The sequence below is a fragment of the Periophthalmus magnuspinnatus genome, chromosome 12, assembly GCF_009829125.3.
Source record: "Periophthalmus magnuspinnatus isolate fPerMag1 chromosome 12, fPerMag1.2.pri, whole genome shotgun sequence".
Taxonomy (NCBI): Eukaryota; Metazoa; Chordata; class Actinopteri; order Gobiiformes; family Gobiidae; genus Periophthalmus; species Periophthalmus magnuspinnatus.
Window position 1 is genome coordinate 4,451,389 of NC_047137.1, and position 21,445 is coordinate 4,472,833.

A 21,445-nucleotide genomic window follows, 5' to 3' on the forward strand; every position below is an offset into this window, starting at 1 on the left:
ACACACTGCAAAATTTTGAAATCACTAAAACATAGTGTACATGTTATTAAAAAAATAAAAAAAAATATTTCCTTCATAATGAGGACTGCACATTTTTATTTATTTAGTATTTCCCAAAACTACTATCATACATTTCAAAGTAAAGCAAGTGGACTGAAGTTGTGCCAGATCTGCTCATTTCATATAACTGCAGTAGAGAAATAACTTCTTCCTTTTTTCCTAAGAGGACAGTTGGATAGTACGATTTGATTTACTTTACTGCTGTGACTTACCTCAGATATCTCTGCAAACTGTGCGTTGGCTTGGCAGCACTTCTCGGCTGTCTCTACTGCCCGCTCGTATTTGTCCACAAAGGCCGGTACACTCCCAGCTGACTCGCCTGCAGAACAAAGTACAGAATAGAGCTTTAAAGTATGCCATCATGTTTATTGTAAAGGGTGGAGGAATATTTCTTTTAATTCATAAATAATTAGTACATATACTCTAAACTGCACATTATTGATGGGATTTGGCAGACATGATGTTCCCAACTCAAAACGCAGCCTGTATACCTCAAACAGATCGTAGAAACATTCAAGTAAAAAGCAAATACAGAAATGTGTCTAAGATATTGCAAAAGTAAAGTACTTTTTGTAGCCATTTTTCATGGATTATCTTTTCTCACACATTATATTAAATACGATTGAGTAATTAAGTAAATGTATCAACTTATTTGCCACCACACCATTATATTACTATGACATATAGCTGACGCCAGTTTTTATTTTAGGTTAGGTACTATGTAATGAATACAATTAAGCTATAAAACTACTACTGTGCACCTCAGTCTTATCCAAGAGGATGGGGTAGGTATTTTCAGGTCAAGTGGGAGATAGACAAATACAGATGGATAGACAGATAAAGATAGACAGCAAACACGGCCATGCTAATACTCACATATGCATACATAGATACATAGATACATACATACATACATAAGTATTAAGTATAAGTATTCAAAGTTATAGCAATAGTAATACTGTGCTCAGGTTCAATTCAGACAGAGCTGTTGTACAGTCTTGCTGAAGGGACAAAAGAAACAAAACGCAACTGCTGGTATGTTTAAAAATACATACTAAAACAACAACATTATAATACGGTTCAAAATTTCGACTGTGACACCCCCCACTGCCACAGGTCATTGCCATTGCAGCCACTTTTTCAGCCTCTGTGCTGCTGCTGGTCTGAGTAATTAATGACCAGTGTAAGGGGGGTACGAAAGCAAATTTAGGAAGCTGGATGGCTGAATCAAACTCCACCAAACGCTGCCTGCCAGCCTTGTGATCCATCTCAGCAGTGAACAGAACAATCAATTCTCCTCCACAAAAGCCAGCTGGGAGAGAAAGAGAGCTGAGTGTGAGCAGCAGAGACCACAGCACAAGACAGAGGATATGAATTTGTGAAACTGTTGTTAAACTGAAATTTTAGGGCTTTGGTAAATCTATGCTGAATTGTAGGGGTTTTTTCTTGCTCATGTTCTACCAATACTTCAGCCCTTTCTGTTTGAGAGAAGAATAAGAGTTACAACAGACTTAATCCATTGTAGTTAGATTGCTAATTATTGGCATTCTGTGCGTGGCACCTGTTTTGAATGGGATTAATTAACATACATGATCATTCACAAATTCTCAAATGCTATAGTAAGAATACAAATAATATATGGTTTTGGAACATAAATTGCAAGCTAAGTTGGTGCAATTATCAGATCGCACAGATATCATATATTCAAAACTAATGCTAATCACAGTACTAGTAGGGAGAGCTGGTATTCTTAATTCTTTATTAAAACAGCAAATATTTACAATTTTTTCTAATAGTTTACTGAATGTCTCTTCTCACTCTTTATCCCATCAAGCTGTCAGATGCAAGGTATGTGCTAGCAACATGTGTTAATATATATTAGGACACATGGGACATAAAAAGAAACATTTTAGAAGGTCACAGATGGCTGCCCATCTATTTGGTCAAAATTTAAAACAGACCCTTTCATGACCTGTGACCTTGCCACTTCAGCATGACCTGATCTCACAGTAAAAGTCAACTGATTACAGCTGAAATGTGTAGATACTTCTGTATTTTACTTCATATTGTATTATTCTACCAGAGCATTCTGACCTCTCCTGCATATCTAAACTAGGAGACCTTTAGAATATTGAAATCATGTGATGGCAACTTTTTCAGACTCATTTTAGTTCAAAACACTACTCAACAAATTCTTGAGAGGACAAAATCAAGAAGTAATGTGATTTCCACAACGCAGCGCTCCTATGTCCTGCCTTGGGACCTACAATTTGCTGCATAGAGGAGGCCACTCTGACAGCAAAGGAAAACTCAATGTGCCAGTCTCATCTACACCAACGCTCCACACCACAGTAGCAGCACAAAATGGCTTTGGGCGATGAAAGGAGCTGCTGGGGAACCAAGATTTCGCAGTTTGGGATTTGTCCTGTGTGTAATCCACTGTGGAAAACCACATTAGGCAAACAGCATCATGACAGACTACAGACAGTATACAAGAAAAAGGCTGGGTTTATTTAGCAGTTTACGTTTCAGTCCACTCTCAGCTGTTCAAGCTCCTGGCAGTGTTGGAAGTAACCAAGTACAAAAGTACTACACTTAAGTATAATTACAAAGGTATCAGTAATTTAGTCAAGTAAATTTTACAGTAGAAAGTATTTTCTAGTCCACCCCATATAGTCTCCTGGGTTGTTTTTAGCACATTTATGATGAGATCTTGCCTAAGTATTTTGAATTCAAGGTTCCGCTTTGAACAAACAAAATAATGTACACTAGAACAAGAAGAAATGTATATGAATTGCTACTGTTGACCAAAAATTAGGTCTTTATCAATAACACTATTTAATGATTTAATGTTCTCAAAATCTGTGTAATATAATTCAACTTTTTACTCTTTACATAAATCTCAATTGCAATAATGAGAATAAACACTGTTCATCCTTCTGTCTTCATTTCTCCAATACCTCCACTTTATTTCTAACACAGGCCACATGACAGGAGTGATTTAGCCCTCTGATTCAGTCTTCTAACCCTTTTGTGTGACAACCATGCTCATTCCCTGTCAGAGTCGCTCTTCCCTCCCTCTGTTCTTCTTGTCTCCTGCCTCCCTTGTTCGCATGACCTCCGATTGCTATAAGCCTGTCAGATTTTGGTAGACGCCTCTATCAAGAACCGCTTTAAAATCCACTGTCCTACACTTCATTCTAGTTCTGTCTCCATCGCCCCCTCTGAGCTCATCTAATCTTTCCCTCCCGCACTGTTGTAGAGAATTTGGTGTTTTTCTGTAAGCTCAGCATCTTCTACTGATTTTTATTACAGTAAGTTTTGTGTGGTTGTACAGTGAGTGTGTAGCAGATAAATGTGTATAGACTATATGAGCTAGGAGCAGGGGAACGTTAGACAAAGCAGATTGTGAAGGCTGATTGAACACTCAGCGTACATCTCTTTGTCGGGTTAATTGTTTCTTCCAGACGGTGACAAAAGCACAAAGACTGCCACGTCAATATGGAAGAGGTGTGTCGTTTTTGCTGTACACTAATTAAGAATAATGGCAATAATGCGCTTAAAATACATCACTTCATGGAGATCTTTTAAGCAAATAGCAGATTGCATGTAGGCCTTCAATGTGTAAACAAAATATGCCAAGAAAATACATTAAAAAACTTGCAAGCAATCATAGATTTTGGTCCATTATTGACAATGCAATTCTGGTTGAGGGTCCGTCACCCACTTGTCTCATGTTATTGCTTTGCTCTGAATGTTCCACAATAGAACATTCGCCTCTCCACATGTAGTTTGGCCTGCTGGCATCACCTGCCTGCTTGTCTCCAGGGAAATGGATAAGTATAATGTTATATTGTATATATTATCTTAAAACATACAGTAACATTTTAATCATGGTATGCACATTTTGTCTGCACATTAACAACCATATTTACAAATGTAGCACTTTTTGTAGCACAATTTGGTATACACAGGGTAGCAGTGATAACATGACTCATCTTACTTCTCATCCAAGATGATGCATGTTTGTAAAATGGGTAAACATTGCCTAAGGCCCATAGTTAATAAATACTGATTAATGTGAAATCTAAGCTATAAATACTGAGGAAAAAGGACATCAAGACCCATAATAAGCTGATGTATATAGTAGAGAGTAAACCTATTTGAGTAGATAATGACATTATATAGCTGACATATCCATCTTTTATGATCACCATAAATGTGTTATATGGTGGCACGGGATAGTAGAAGAAATCTCTATATGGAAGATTATTACACCTACTTCGTAATGCACTCCCACTATGAACAAATAATGCTTGATGAGTAGATGTCTGAAAGCCAATTCAATAATGACTTGAAAGTAACTGTTTCTGACAGCCTAGGATCACAATATACTACTTGCAACACAGACACTGTTTTTTGTGAAAGATTCTGGTCACAAGACTGTCAGGAAAAAAATAAAAAATAAACAGAATTTTAATTGGATTCTTTGAGCAAAGACACAAATTAAATCTTAATATTTGAGTGGGGTCTCACGGGCAGTATTGTCAGATGAGTTAATAAAAAAATGAGTGAAAGAAGACTGAACAAAGGGGCAGGATCCTGTTCATAGCAGCTTGTTGGAGTGATGAAGCTTGCAGTGCAGTGGCCTGAGTTGCCTCCAGGAAAAAGGCAGCATTGTGCACCCGTCTTCCTGCTTCCATGAGTGAAGTATGTGTGTGCGTAAGTGTGTGTGTGTGTGGGGGGGGTGTGCATGTATGTGTGTCAGGGAGGGAAAGACTTTGAAGAAATTAGCAGATGATTCAATGTGGGTTAATAGAGCCATTGTGAAAATGATTACCCAGTTCAGTAGATTTGGCCTGGGGTTTTTACAGAAGAGAGCAAAAGGGTATTGAGATGAGACTTAATGGATTGTAACCCCAAAATAGATAGATGGATATACTTTATTAATCCTGAAGGAAATTCAGTTTTCCAGACATCGCAGACATACCAGCAGAGAGAGATTTTAAATCGTCCTGAAAAAATACCTAAAAAAAACAATAAATAGGGCAGTGCAATGATAAATACAAATACAATAAAACAAATAAATTGCTCCTCTCCTGATCACCCTCTCCCTTACATGGATGCATTATAAAGTCGAATAAAAGACTTCCTGAGCTTGTCCGTGGGGGAGGAGAGTGAGAGCAGCCTTTCAGTGAAGGAGCTCCTCTGCCTCAGCACCAGTTCATACAGAGGGTGACTACTGTTGTCTAGGACAGAGAGCAGCTTGACCAATGTCCTCTTCTTCATCACAGACATCACAGAGTCCTGATCAGCCCCAATTACAAATGAGGCATTTTGTATTAGTTTGTCCAGGCTCTGGGCGTCCCTCCATCGAATGTTTCCTCCCCAGCACACCACACCATACAAGACAGCACTAGCCACCACTGAGTCATAAAACAGTTGGAGCAACTTTTTTGTAGATTTTACCTGAAGGTTGTCTTCTCAGAAAATAAAGTCTGGTCTGAATTATTTTGTAGATTTGATTAGTGTTCACTGACAAGTCCAGCTTCTCATCCACCTGCAGTTTAGAGATACGTATTTGTAGAAGGACACCACCTTAATCTCCTCACCACTGATGGTGAGGGGATGTGTGGTGCCTCCTAAAGTCAATGGATTTTCTCATTTCTCTTGGAGCGATTCAAATGCAGGTGGTTAGATGACAAAGTCTCAAGTCTCCGCAGCTCCTATGTGACCTGGTCTGTAGAGATGGTGATATAGGAACTGGAGTCATCTGAGCTGAGCAGCTGAGGCAGGGAGTGTTGAGAGACAGGAGAAGAGAACTGGTCCAGTAGGGTGGGAAGAAGGGGTTGCAGAGGCATCAAAACAATTTAAAAAGATGTTAAGTTAATTTGCCCATGCTCTGCTTCCCCTCAACTACAGTACTAGCTTAAAGCCCATAATACATTTCCCAGCCCAAAAAAGAAGTTGCCACCTGGATTTAACTAAGCACATAGATATGAGCCTCCTCCAGTTGCTCAGGTCTTGGTCAGCAACAGTCTGTGCTCAAAGAATGAGGTTGGTTGACTACCTGAATATACTGAACGGTCGTTCAGTATATTCAGGTAGTCAACCAACCTCATGACTACCTCATGACAACCTGAATATACTGAACGACCAGATTATTCCATCAATGGATTTTTTTCTTCCCTGATGGCATGGACATATTCTAAGATGAAAATGCCAGGATTCATGGGGCTCAAATTGTGAAAGAGTGGTTCAGGGGGCATGAGACATGATTTTCACACATGGACTGGCCAGAGTCCAGACCTTAACACCACTGAAAATCTTTGGGATGTGCTGGAGAAGGATTTGCACAGCTGTCAGACTCTGCCATCATCAATGTAAGATCTTGATGAAAAATTAATGCAACACTGGACGGAAATAAATCTTGTGACACTGCAGAAGCAAAATCAAAACAATGCTACAGTGAATGCATGACGTAATCAAAGCTAAAGGTAGTCCAATGAAATATTAGTGTGTCATCTTTTTTTTTTTTTGGTGGTGACTTTTTTTGGCCAGGCTGTGTAGTTTTCATACATACACAACTCCTGCCTATTGTTGATCTCAAATTTTCAGTTTTCCTCCAATAAACCTCCTTAGCCTCATCAAGAAAAATCTGAACATCTTCAGAGGTTCTTCTACATCTTTATTTTTGTTGTTGTTGGCTCTCTTCTTTAGGCACCTCTCTGTTTATCCAGGTTGAGGATGAAGATGGTTAAGATGCTCTCCCGGTAAATCCTCTCCATTTTTTGTTTTTGTTTTGGAGCGCATTGACATTCCATCAATATTGAGGGGGCTGATGGCTTCGGATTTTGTCATACCCATCTTGAGTCTTTCCCCAGCTCTGTATCCCTGGTACTACTTATTCAGCTCTACAGGAACAGCACACTGGCACTACAAAGGTTCCAATTTAGACTACCCATATCCACAGGATATAAAATGGCAAGGTTCACAGAGGAGGTTGATCAGTAACAGAAAGAGATCAATCGTTTCATTGATTAAGTCACACGGTGCAGCTGAAGGCGACCTGCACACTCAGGTAATTCACAGAAGAAAAGCATTTATAACTCAAGCCCAATAGATTTTTATCTTACCGTCTAATTTTTTTTTCTTTTTCTTCTAAGGCAAACATGTATATATCACATAGTTTGTAAAGGTTTCAGGTAGGGATGGGCAAAAAATGTATATCACAATGTACTTAGAACCTAGATAACAGTTTTGATTTTGATCACCATTCATATTAGTATTTTTTATATAGTTATAGTATGGTTAAATTGACACTAATTGTGCATTCATCCTTATCCTTGGTTTGATCCTGTTCTAGTCCTGGTTTAATTCTGATCTAGTAGGGATCAGGTTTAGTTCCAGTTTAGCCCTAATGTATTTGATGTATTTTGTCTACAATTCACAGATTACAAAAACAACTGGAAAATGTCCTAAAATTAATGATTATTTAAATGGTATTTTGCACATAGGCCAATTACACACAGCAATTATCACTTATTCATCACCATGGAAGCAGCTGTATGTGTTAACAGTCCAGGACTCACCATCTTCTGGAAGAGGTCTCCCACTCTCTGGTGGTGGCTCCACTGCTGCACTCGGGGCAGAAGGCCGTCATAGAACTCCTTGTGGATCTCATAGAGCTCAGGCACTTTGAAGAAGATGGTCTCAATCTGAGCCACAGTGAGGACCGGCTGAGAGGTGGTGGCAGCGGCCTTTAGCGGCTTCATGGGCTGGAAAAGAGAAAGACTGGTTAGAAACTACGTCAAAATAAGGCTTTTAAAAGTGTACTATGTAACTTTTTTAATGGAGAGTCTGTCACCTGCTTGTCTCCATGGAGATGTTATTGCTTTCCTGAGAATGTTCTCCACTATGGGATTAAACTTATTTCCATCGCAGGGTTGTCTAAAGTATCAAAAAATCAGATACTAATTGACACTAAAACTAGTATTGAAACTAAAACAAATCACATTCAGAGAACAGAAATAATTTTTTCCTGAATAGATTTAGAATGATCTTGAGCTGTATCAGAAGTATAAGACCACATAGACTAGTATATGGCCATGGACAACTATGGAACCTGCCTTGACAACTGAGTGATAGTTATAGGAAAGTATTATGATTTAATATTAAAAATCACATGCTGTTGTCTAAATAATGTGTGTTTGTAATTATCACTGTGGTATCAAATTGAGTATTGGGTCTATTTCTTAGTATCAAAATTAAGTTTGAAATTGCATCGTGACAACACTAATCCATGGACAGATCTAGTTAACTGGGTCAACTTGCAGGTCAGAACTGTAGAGAATTGAGCCTGTTCAACTGTTAAAAATATATTTTAGTATTAAGTATAAGTAATATATAAGTATATATTTTTTTAAATAAACTAAACTGTATTGAATGAATGCAAGACAGATAACTTTAATGCTATTAGGTAGAACATTCTATTAAAAGCAGCAACATCTACACCAAGACAACCTCCACCAAAAAAGTTCCATAGTGCACCTTTAAAAAGTAGCATTTTTAACCTCTTTCCGGCTCTGATAATTTCTTGAATGTATCTTTTCACTCTTTGCTTTCATTTGTCCTCTCTAATAAAGTCTAAGGACCAAACTTACCAATGCACTTCTTTGCTTTTTTTTACTATGAAAAAACTATCAAAAACCTTCCTGACACACAAGGCAGTAGTGAAGTATATTCTAGAAATCTGAAGTCGACCTAAACTAACCTTTAATATCTACAGTACATTTGTGTTTGTGTGTTAGTTCTCACCAACAGCAGAGCTTCTAGGTGGCTTAGGTACATCTCCTCACTGGCCAGGATCCCAGACAGCACCCACTTCCTCATCTCCAGACCCTTTTCCAAGTCACACTCCGTCTAGACAAACAACAGCACGATTGTTCAGCACTATAATCCAGACTCATTTGTGGATTTATTTTTCAAACAGTTGGTTATCAGTTCCCATTGCCTTAGTGGCATAAACAGTTTGTAAACATTGGGTTTAGTTCTAGTCAAGCAATTTTAGAAAGAAATGATGTGAAATAAATGAACAAGAAACCTCTATGATGTTTCGGCAGTACAGTGAACCCACACCCATGCACATGTTTTTTGGCAAATAGAGTCATGGAATCCAATCTAATAATAAAAATATGTTTATTACTAAATAATACTGCTGTCATCAAAAACTGGCCTAGATAAACTGGCATATGTGTAATTCAGCTATACACATGGTATGTATGTACCACATGTTATCTACCATTTACACACACACACACGCAGACACACCCACGCACATACACACACTGTTTAGGTCAGAGGCTGTCAGGCTTTGAGTGACAGGAGGATTCAACCAATAACAGTGACATTGTACTCTAATGGCTAGGGGAGGATGATATGCTAAAACAATATATCAATTTCCTTTGAATCAGATCTCAATTCATATAATCTTGGTATCTTTGTATTGCCTTAAAGAGGTAACTAAAGTCATCTACTTCTTCACACACTTCATGGCAATTGGTCGAATCCACCAGTCACTCACTCAGAGCTTTGACCAATAGGAGGTGTGGCTGGGGTAAAATTGTCTTTGATTGAGCATAGAGCTGCATTCAAGAGAAAATTTGTGAATCACGATATGGCGATTTTCCCCCCATAACACCAACCTGTTTAACAAGCTGAATTCAAATATTGAGCTGGACATCTTACACAGACAAAACACACAAAGCCTGTTCTGTTGCTTCCTTGTAGCACCATCTGGAAAGTCAAACAGCCTCAAATGGCCTGTGGACGGCCCTGTGTTTCCCTTCAGCAGAGTCAGAGTTCAGAGGAGTGTGGATGTAAGAGGAGCAGACACACAGACTGACGGAGACTAGTCCAACTGAAATAACCCACACAGGGAGAATGCCCTTTGGGTTTGGAGCTGGAGCAGGAATATATGAAATGTGTGTGAAAGTATCTACGGGTGCCAAGTGAGCTCAAAAAATGTAAACCGCAGTCAGGTGGATGTGAAGAGAGAGTCCTTAAGGCTCTTGGAAAGAAAAGGATGGTAAATATAGATATAAAGAACAACGTTAAAACTATATGAAGTAACTGAAATTAGAATAAATGTAATGAAGTGAAACCGACGTACGTGCAGCAAGATTTAAACAGCAGGCTCTGTATTTTCAAAAAATATAACTTTTAAAACAATGATACTCATGATAACTCATATGAAACTATTATTTAACTGAAAACACCATGTTTTAGTGAAATGATAATTATTAACCCTGTCAATCTTATTTTGCAGTGAGGGTCCTGAGTTAGTCGCATAGTTATTTAGTCTAGTATAAAAATAAAGCCTATGGGTAAAAAAAAAATAACTGCAGAGTTGATGCTATATATACATGAAGGATTCAGGTTTAAATTTGGCCCATTATTATTTTCTCTGTCTGCATGTCTGTGCACTGTTCTATACTGTCTCTATTAAATAAAATAAGCCTGAACTGTATGGGATAGAATTAGAGATCATAAAAGCAGACAGGGAAGTAGTGAGTCACATGGAAAGCAGTACAAAAACAGGCTATTTCAATGAACAAGGTCAATCCAGCACAAACAAGCTGGCCACGGTTAGAAAATTACAGTGAATTAGGGAACATTTTCAACATTGATTTCAGTATAAATATAATATCATAAAATCCCCAGCAAAATGTGCAGTAGTCTTCAATGGATAGGGCCCTGAAGGTGATGAAAACCCCTACAGAAGTAATGTTCTCCTCAACCTTGCTACACAGTTACAGACTGGATGAATAACAAGGCTTTCTAGACTATTGATTCTTTGGAGTCAATACAACGCTACAGTCTCAAGCCATCAGAAACAAAGCTTCAGTGGATAGACAGGCTATTTTATTATACAGTGCTATAGCTGATGATGTATTTCTTTAAAGAGTGGGCATTTTACTTCTATGGGGTATTAACGGCTAACACATAACATATTTAGATATACTCGCCGAAAACAACATATTTGTAATTTGTCATTTTTTCCCCGCTTCAGACTGCTTTCACATTACAATCAGCGCGCATCCCACTACTGCACGTCGCATCAGGTTTGTCAAGTTGTGTACAGTTTTGTAACATGTTTTTGTATATTTATAGAGAATTGTTGTGTGGGAACATGGGTGACATAGGCTTGTGCTCTGAGCATTGCACAGAATCTTACAGCTAACCATGAGAGTTTGAATGAGGCCTGGGAGAGATTGCCACAATACTCACAGTCATGGATGACAAAAAGTAATGGGGTGGAATTAAATAAATAGTTAAAACATCTTCCCACTCCTTTTTGAAAATACATTATATAATATATATGTTTTATGTATTTATTTTTGTGTTGTATTTGCAGTGTTTGCAAGAAATCATCAAAAGAAAAAAAATAAAATAAAATTAACTATTATTATTAACTATTATTGTGAATGAGTTCAAAAGGAACACCTTGCAGTTATTTGAGGTGTTTATGAATAAATGATGAATGAAAGTAAATCTTTTGCTGAATTACAACACTGTATTAGAAGCATATTCACCAATATCCCCAAAGCCATGATTTGATTTAACTTTTCAAACTAAAGTAAAAACTAGGTACAATTATGCACACATATTTTAACCCATCTCTTAGGGTGTTTTCAGACTGTTCAAGCATGGTTAATGTTTGCAGAAAATCCAGCAGAATCAATACAAACAGTGTTTATTTGAGGAGCCGATCAGCCCGGAGGAGCAGAGACAAGTGCTCACTAATAACATTATTGTGTGAGTCTCTACGGCGCAGTACTACAGCACACTGTCAGGTCCTATACAAACACCAGGCTGAGAGGAGAGGCTGCACTCCGCACTTTATTAACCATTTTCAATTTTGATTTTTCATATTCTAATCTGCTTAGCACCTGTTCTGTCAAAGATGGTTTTGTGGATGGCATAATAAGATTGCGTATGATCTCAGGATGCCAGGGCCAGAGAAAAGCTGTTCTAGAGTTGGATTAGTGCATGATATATTAGGAAGGTTTTAAACATTTGGTGGATGTTCCTGTCTAAATAGCGGTGGTATAATTATTAAAAATACAAGTTGCACACAAATAAAAACATGTTTTGGTAAGTACAGTATCATTGAGTTGGTGTCTGCAAGCAGTCTATGCTGCTAGTCATCTGTCAGAAATAAGAACAGAAGAAAGATAAAAGAAACACAAACACTTGCTCCTAAATAGGTGTGCTAAATTTATATACCATTCAATATAAAGTATTGGCAAATCATTTGTGATACTAAATTTGGTGTTACAGTATCAATATTGCGGGCTGCTGTAAATATATATAGAGTATTTTTGGTTTTTTTTTTTCAATTTTACAAAATAATTTTTGTGACATCCCTACAATTTTGTTGCCTGTTTAGAGAAAGAAAACTTGTTCAAAGTTTTCAATTAAAATCGGTGTATGAAATTTGGGAAAGTAGTGTTTTAACAAATAAATACTGTTTTTAAAATGTATTTTTTCTTAAAGAATAATAATATATAGCAGAATATCACATGCAATATACAGATTGTAGCATGTATTACAAAAACATTATTATATAGAATCATGGGGGCCCTGTGACTCCCAGGCCCACTCCGAAAACCGTCTCCTAATCAGAAAAGTAATATTTTAACTAATTATGTATAGTGTTTTGCAACACTTTTTTTATTACTTTTTTATTTTGTCCTCACATGACCCCTGTTTCTGACCACTTCCTCTCAGCCAGTGACGGAGCAGTGAAGGAGCCTCCTTAATAAGTAACTTCACTGGTATCCCCGTCTGACGACTCACTAAAGCATCAGCCACTTGGAGCTGGCCTGAGCTCTAATGCATCATTTATCACAAAATTAGGTAGGACAGTTCAAGGACAAACCAAAGACATGCTAACTTCAATTTCATTCGATTTGCGAATAAGTGAATCTTGTTGCTCTCAATTAGTGCATTGATAATAAAGGCATTTTTGTTCTAATATATTTTAAACATTACTTATATAGCCTATGGGTGCTATCAAATGTTGTTCAGTGTAAGCGCTGATTTACAGACAACAATTGCAATGATGATTTATTCATAAACTATAAAAGCCATTATGATGTGACAGTTGTTTATGTTCTACATTTTGTGTTTTGGTTCTCAAGCTAATTATCCAATCAGAATGCTGAATGAGCCCCTGACCTTGGATCACAAGGTTCAAAGACTAAAACTAGAAATGAAAGGAATCTCCATCGCAACAGAAATTTGAATTCTTTTCTACTTCTGTTCTCAGCATCATATTAGGGTAAACAGTTGTGTATAATGTTTACATACAGGGGATCATGTGTTCTGAGTGTAGCTAAATACCCATGTTTTTGAGGCAGGGGTCAAGGGTCAGCATCAGGGGGGATCCATCCGTTGTTGTCAGATTGAGCCCATCTATCAGACTGACATAGCTGGGTTAGCTACTCAGACGCTGAGTAAACAGTGAGGGGGCGGATATTAATTCATGAGCTGTGATGCTATCAGCTTCTCCCAAAGCATGGCAGGAGAGCAGCAGTATTAGCCTTTTATTCCCATGATGCATCAGTGTCCTCGGTTAGCATATGGGAGCAGCAGGTTCAGGCACTGTTGGCAATAGCACTTGATATAATGTTATAATTTGAATGTTAGTGTAACACACGTCTTCTAGGGGGAGATTCTATGGACATTCAGTATCACCAAAAAAGAAAACCGTCCTATTATTGAACATAATTTGAAAATATGTGGGTTAAACATGCTATACAGTGGTCTGGTGGTACTTGGTAGACTAAATATTATCTTGTGGTGATTCTTAGTGTGAAACGTTTGAGGACCACTGACCTAGTAGAAGTAACTTGTAAATATCAGCTGACGATTCTACTTTGAGTTTTAGTATTGTCTATTTGCTCAGGAACAGAATGCTAGGTTATACATTTAATTTGGATTTATATAAATGCAAATTACTATAAATATCCTGTTCACTGTCATCTGTACTACTAACCATAGTTTATGTGAAGATATGTGTGCATCGTCTCCACGGCAACCCTTAAAGAGCAGAAGCCGTCATAGATCACAGGCTTTCTGGGGGGAGGGAAGAAGGAGGTGATAGGTAATTCTGTCTAATACCCAGGATGAGGAACAGCCCGACTCTTGAGGGGATGGGGTTCTGTCCCGGTTCACTGCCTCCACACTATATCAAGCTCACAGTAATGGCAGATCTGATTTTTCATCAATTGACAGCTTTGCTCTAAGAATAGATTAGCCCACTTCCCCTCACTGTATTGAGGTCAGAGAAAGTATTGGCACCTATTGCAAACCAAGACTGGACTTATTCACGTTTATTGAGCTTGGTATTAGTAGATCAATATGGCATTAGATTTGGAAAGTTATTTTTAATCTGCTGCTAAGAAACAAGTCGATAAATCCAAATAGTGTTGTATAATGGCTCTGATAAGATGTGAAGCAGTGTTAAATTAGACAAGATTTTTTATTTGTTTTAGTCAAGATTTAGTCAACTGATTCTGTTTAGTTTTAGTCTCTATAGACCACTAAATAATAGTAATAGTGTTCAGCTTTGATAAACCATACGGCATTGCTTCATGGGACCTGTACACACATGTTCCTTGGATTTAGAGGTTGTACATGATCTGGTTTGGAGCTCTGAAATGAAAGTAGAGTTTAGATCTAATTTCTATTTGTTCCTTTCATCAAATTAATGTTTAGTTTTTATTAATGGACAGAAATCTCAGTACTTTTTTCATAGTTTTAGTTGAGAAAAATGTATGCAGTTGTATCATGGTCATAGTTTTAGTGCTTATGGTAACTTTTTATTTGTTTTAGTGACCAAAGATATGATGAAATATTTGAAATTAGCAACGATGTGAAGAACAGATATCATCTTGGTCAGTTGAGCCTATATGTACAGGGCCACATACCGACTTGGAGGACTCCATAGAGCCAGAAGACAGCGTGTCCCGGCTGCTTCGACTCTTGGAGCTGAGGTGAGGTGAAGAGGAGGGGGAGTCGTCGATGAAGGGCAGGATGTCATGGTGCCTCCTCTGCTCCTCCGCTCGGTCTGCGTCATATCCATATGAGGGAGGGGTCGACGTGTAGTGACCATCTGCAAGAGAAAGACAGACGTAAGTTTAAAATCTGTTGTTGTGACGCACTCATATCAAGGGCGGCACATTTAACATAAAATCTAATTGCAATTTTTTTCCGACTGTAATGTAGTAATGTAGTATTCTGTTCAAAGTGTACACCGTAAACAACTCCAGGAGCATTAACAGTTGAGAGAAGACAAAAATCCTAGGCCTGTCATGATAACACATTTTGAAGCATGATATATTGGTTCAGAGAAATATTGTGATAAACGATAAAAAGTAAACAATTTTTGCCAGTAAACCAGTTTTAGATAGCATCATTAAAAGGCCTGAACTGCAACAAAAACATAGCAGAATGAAGCAATAATTAACCACATAAATAATATTATATTACTCATTCAGCCTTCTACAACTCAAATGTTATCGTATTACATGAAAATGCCTAAAATCTCCATACTATTACAAAGACATAGTACACACAATAAATACTGAGCCTCAAAATATGTTGTTCCATTCATATATTGAACAATAAGTCGAAATATCGTGACAGGCCTAAAAAATCCAAAAGGTAAATTAATACAAGAAATGTTTGTAGAGGTCTAAACCATAGGTAGAAGATATTCCGATAAAAATAGAGTATATTTAGTTTCTTTGCAGAGGGCATCTAAATATTTTCAACCTTTGTGGTTTGATAACTCCAATTACAGTTGCAATTTCAATTCAATTACAATATATTTCTTAAAACACCCAATTTAAATCCAGTTTCCCTAAACTATAGGCTAATAGGCTATAGACTAATAGGCTAAAACATCCTACTAGGTAGTCTTCACCAATCCTAGCTCAAGGATTGACAAGCAAAACTGAAGGATGGGCCAAATGCAGACGACAAATTTCGTTACGGGACAATAAAGCATGGATTACCCTTAACCCAAACAAATACGACATTAAGGCAGAATCACATCATGCCATTTTAAAAACATTGAATTTAACGGAATGCTTTGTAATTGCAGCTACAAAGGCAAATAAAAATAAAATAATTCTAATTTACTATGTTACTATGGACAGTATAAATGATGAGATCCACACAAATACAGTGTAATGTTTCCGTCATTGACTACACCTCCTATAGTATTGTCATGTTGCTCTGAGGGTGGCCTCATGGCCTGGTCTCTAACAGTGGGTTGCCAACAATGTACAGACAATTTACCCTCATTAATGCCATTCTGGAAAATAGGGCACACAAAATGAGCTTCCCCTGGAACTCAAACCACGCATAAATTTATACCAAGCATAAAGAAGCAGAGCAGTTAAAAGACCAACCACAAACTGGGTCAAGGTTCAGATCATATAAACACAAAGCTGCATTCGTCAGTTCTGTGGAGTGTCTGAGAGTGAGCTAGCCTATATGCAGAGGTTTGGGAGCAAGAAAGAGAAAGAAAGGTACGTTTTTCTTCAGTGGCAAGTGTGATATTTTAGCAGGTGTATGTGCTATAGAAATATTTTTTTTTTTCAAAGTTAGGGATGTGAAATCAATCAAATCTAAATTAAATTGTAATCAATGGTTGCAGATCACACATTTTGGCTTAGTTTAAATTTTGGAGAGAAACACATTTTTTGTAAGTCAATGTGGAAAGAATGAATTATTATTATTTTTTTTAAGTTGAGATTGATATAAAAAAATGTGTGTTCATAGATGTTGTTTCAAAAGCAATATATTTATTTATTTTAAGCCTGTCACGATGAATACTATATCAACTTATCATTGAGCAAATGTTAGATGGAACAATAACTTTTGGGAATCAGTATTTATTGTGGGAACTTTGCACTAGTGAGAACATTTTGGTTATTTTTCTGTTATTTTTTTCTGTTTTCTGTTTTCTGAGCTGTAGAGGGTCAAATTATGAACTATGAAATATATGGCCCTTCAAAATATGTTATCGTGACAGGCCTGATCTATTTTTAACAATAAAATAATAAATAAAAAATTATATCAATAATTGTGATTGATCAATATGAATGGGGTAATATATCATGATCATTTCTGTCATATTGCCAAATCCTACTTAAAAATGTTTACTGCTATTAATTCAGTAATTACTTTAGAATTATAGTTCTCAATAGATTGGGAGTACAGGGTGGACCACTGCTAAGCTCTATGGTTGACTGATGAAGTATATGGGACATTCCAGTCGGAAAAGTGTATTCAATTGCAGATAATTAATGTGTTGGGGGAGACATCGTGACCTCGTGTTCATGTCCTCCACTTCTTCCTCCTAAATTCTACAGCAGGAACGCTCTTGGCTCAGAGTTGGCAGGGCCTCCTCACTGTTGACTCACACTAATAACACACCACGGCCTTTTCTGGAGCCACACATATACACAAGAATGACCATACTATCCTCCACACACACTGGGAATTCTAAAGAGCATAAACTCTAACTGGCACAAAAAAAATCTAAATTAGTAACTAGTATTTTGGTGCTATGCTAAGTGTTTAATTGATTTAAATTATATTAAAGATCACAATGTTCTTTTCTCCATTTTATTCCAGCATAAGAAGGATAAAGCTTCCTTAAATAATTGGAATCAGCCATCAGTAAAAAATTACAATTGTTATTTTCTACTCTTGCGTCAACGTGAGTAGCATGATCTCTTTCACCATGCAACCACTAATATTTGTATTGTAATGATGGCAACTGTAGTCATGGTAGCTAACCAGTGCTTGAACTTGTTTATTATTAGTGAAAAATATATAATAAAAAAAGTAATAACTGATGAAGAACAAACAGTATACTAAGAACATCTGAATATCTATTTAGTTAGGAAAGATATCAGTAAAACAAGTAAAAATGGAGGGAAGTCTGACCTAAAAAAGTGTGGCAGGCCACAGTAGCTCCTGAAAATTGTTTCATTTTATTGTCATTTTATTGAGATTTAAAATATTACAATAAAAAAATAAAAAATAAAAAACAACAAGATACCCAAAAGGACAACACTAACTGTTTGATAATTTCCAACCTAATATTGCAACATCCGTATAATGCACCAACACTGATTTACCTCTCTCACTCAGCAGAGTTCAGCTTCACCCAGCAGCATATGTTCTCTAACAACATCAGGCAAAAGTGCAGAGGACAGAGTCGGAACAGTACACTGGAGTGTCCGGGCTTCTCTGACCTTCAGCCCACCCACAGCCCGCTCCCTCCATGTACTCTGTAGCACCCGTGGGTGGCTGCTGACCACTGAGGCCACTCTGACCAGCGGCACCCTCCACTGACACTGCAGCCTCTGTGTGTCTGTATGCAAATAAACACACAGGACGGATTCCCTCAGCACCCTACCGCAGCAATTCGTTTGAATCTAAGATTAGTCAGTGCTGTGGCATTCAGGGAAAAATGTGTGTGTGAATAAGTTAAAATGATGCAGCTAGAAAACATTTCCCTTACTGAAGCTCTGGGAAAACACTGCAGACATACAACAATCATGAGCAACATTAATAACCAAAACACAAGTGCTAGTCATCATTAATTAGAATATTTCAACCACCAAAGGTATTTTGAGCATTAAAAACATAAAAGCATTGAATAAATGTTAATTAAATAACTTTAATGCCACTGTGAAATATTCCTGGAAATGCAGTCTCCATGGAGACAAGCAGGTGGCAGAGTCTGCACCAGAAAGGTTACATAGTGCCCCATTAATACATCTGCCTTTACAAGGTCTCCAGTGTATAGGACCACTCCTTAACTTTATTATTACTCTTCATGTCCTGGTGCTAAGTGTGCATGACCTGCAGTTTCCAACAGCCGGGGGAGGGGCTGAACTTTAGCAGTCTGTTAATGAGCCACTTTAACCTGGACAGGTCAAAAACAGGACTGCACTGTGTCCACACATGCACTCACTTTTGCTTCAACACTAACATTAACCACTCCTGAAGGAAGAACTATCATGTCCATCAGTCTATATGTCTGTCCCATCTGAGGATTCTGTCCACACCTCACCAGGTCTGCACACATAACATTAGTTTGGATTTGAGGTATTTATTATTTGAGGTATATATATATATATATATATATATTTTTTTTTTTTTTCTAATTTAAAACATAAATATAAGGTATTCATAAACAAGAATAAATGAATAAATACACACTTCACATAAAACCTACGGGGGGTGATTTGACAAGCATTGTGATTGTGGTTAGATTTGCATTTGAGAGGATTTGGAATGAACTGCAAAACTAATAAAAGAATCAAATGCATTTCAGAACATGTTTGTTGAGGTCTAAACCACAGCATTATCAGGTTTTATAAACTGGTGAGACAGAATTGTTTGCAGAAGATATTATGTTACTTAAATAACATTTTGAATTTATGATTTGGTTGTCGCAACCATTCGAAGTGCAATGTAGATTTAAATGCAATATATCGTCTCTAATTTAAGGCACATGATAGGTGAGCTCTTTAGTCTCAGTAAGTCCAAAACCAAATGATAAAATCTTAAACAGGAAGTGAAAGTGAGAAAAAAAGCTATATCACTATATTGATTTCTTTCTGAAGTGGTTGTCAAAAAATACCCCTTCACTCCCACACATGAGTCCTCACCCCTGCTCATGAAATGTTTACATGGAAACAGACTTGGGGAGGGGCCAGGACCTCTTTTTGCTTCAGGTAAAAACATCAGTGTGGGAATAAGTGCAGCGCTGTCATGGCAACAGCATATGTGAACCCAGGTCAGAGCAGGGGAGATCAGGGTATACAGGTGTCAGGTATAACGGAGCTGTTTATGGGACGTCCCGAATGATACAGGCTTCGTGAGGACTATGGGGGCTTCGTGAGTGTGGAAGAAGGGCATCATTTTTTCATTATACAGTTAATTTGGTAAATGCTTATCCATGCATTTCAAGTGTTGGAAATTTAGGGGAAAAAAAAACAAAAAACAAAATCTTTAAAATAGTTGTAAAAATGCATCCATAATAGAAAATATTAAGTGCTCAAAACCCATGAATAATGTAGCACAGAATACCTGACAGCCACGTCTTTATGTTTATCTTTTTAGACCATACCACATCAATATATTTTTTTGGATAGAATTCTCATTTTATAATCATTAACTTTTGGTGGCAAATCTGGCAACACACCAATGCAATCCACGTACGTTCTCTCCTTGAGACCTTGTAGTGAATCTTATAATGAATATTGAGGGTTTCATTCTGTAATTTTTTGTTATGTTATAAAAGCATATATTACACACTTATTCTCACAAATGTATAATATATGCTTGTGTACAGTACACAACCATATATTACACATGTATGTGTTGCAGCCCCAGCACAAATTTGTTCTATGCATATGCCTTACCTCACAAAAATTATGTGCCTATTATGCCATAATTCTAAAATATTCTGATTCAGTTTGTCTTATATAAACCAGTTACAAGACTCTTTCTTGAAACAAAGACCTGTGGCTATAGGACCAATATGTCTCTGAGTAGCCATATTTTATGTAGGACAACAAGGAACAATAGGGGTGGTGAATGAGAGGGCGAGGACATCAGTGTGGATTGAACAGAATAGCAAAGCTCACTCTTATAGACGAGAAAACCGTAAATAACTGAGAGCAGAGACAATGCGACAGACCGGGAGCCATGAAATCGGCCCGAGACAGGGGAGCGTCTCAGAGGAGCTCCGCCTCTCCATCCCCCATCATGCTCGGCGTGCTCAGCATGGCCCCATAAATCTGCTGTAGCTGCCAGTGTCGGCGCCTTTATTGGACCCTGAGCACTGCCAATAGAGCCCGATCTCGCCCTCGCACACATAGAAAGAAATGTCGTGCCGCCACATTGCATACAAAGAGGAAACTCAGCATTGGTGATCGGCAACGTAAATGTAGTGCATGTAGACTATTACAGCAGATCTTTCAATCCAATACCTAATTCCAGGTCTGCATACATTATTTGATGGGATGGCTAAAAATCTGCGAGGTGTGCATGCATTTTGATTACAGAAAATATGGTTCAAATTGACATTCCTGTTAATGTCTCACAAAGCTGGTAGTCTGAGTTGCATATATAAAGCAAATTTAACTTGCGTGAAAAAATAAAACAGAAAACATTTTATGTCTGTAAACATATATACTTACACTATGCCAAATATGCACACTTCACATAAACTAAAATGGTGTCATGTGCTCTATTATACTATTAAAATTACTATATATTATTG

At 37.5% G+C, this 21,445-nt stretch overlaps 1 protein-coding gene across 1 annotated transcript in view; it reads right to left on the minus strand.

Annotated features, from left to right (window-relative positions):
* LOC117379706 (breakpoint cluster region protein) overlaps positions 1-21,445 on the minus strand; it is a 72,704-nt gene that overhangs the window by 3,860 nt on the left and 47,399 nt on the right. The window contains 5 exon segments of the mRNA XM_033976399.2: positions 273-355; positions 358-379; positions 7,653-7,838; positions 8,878-8,982; positions 15,057-15,241. Coding sequence (XP_033832290.1) covers positions 273-355; positions 358-379; positions 7,653-7,838; positions 8,878-8,982; positions 15,057-15,241 — 581 coding nt within the window.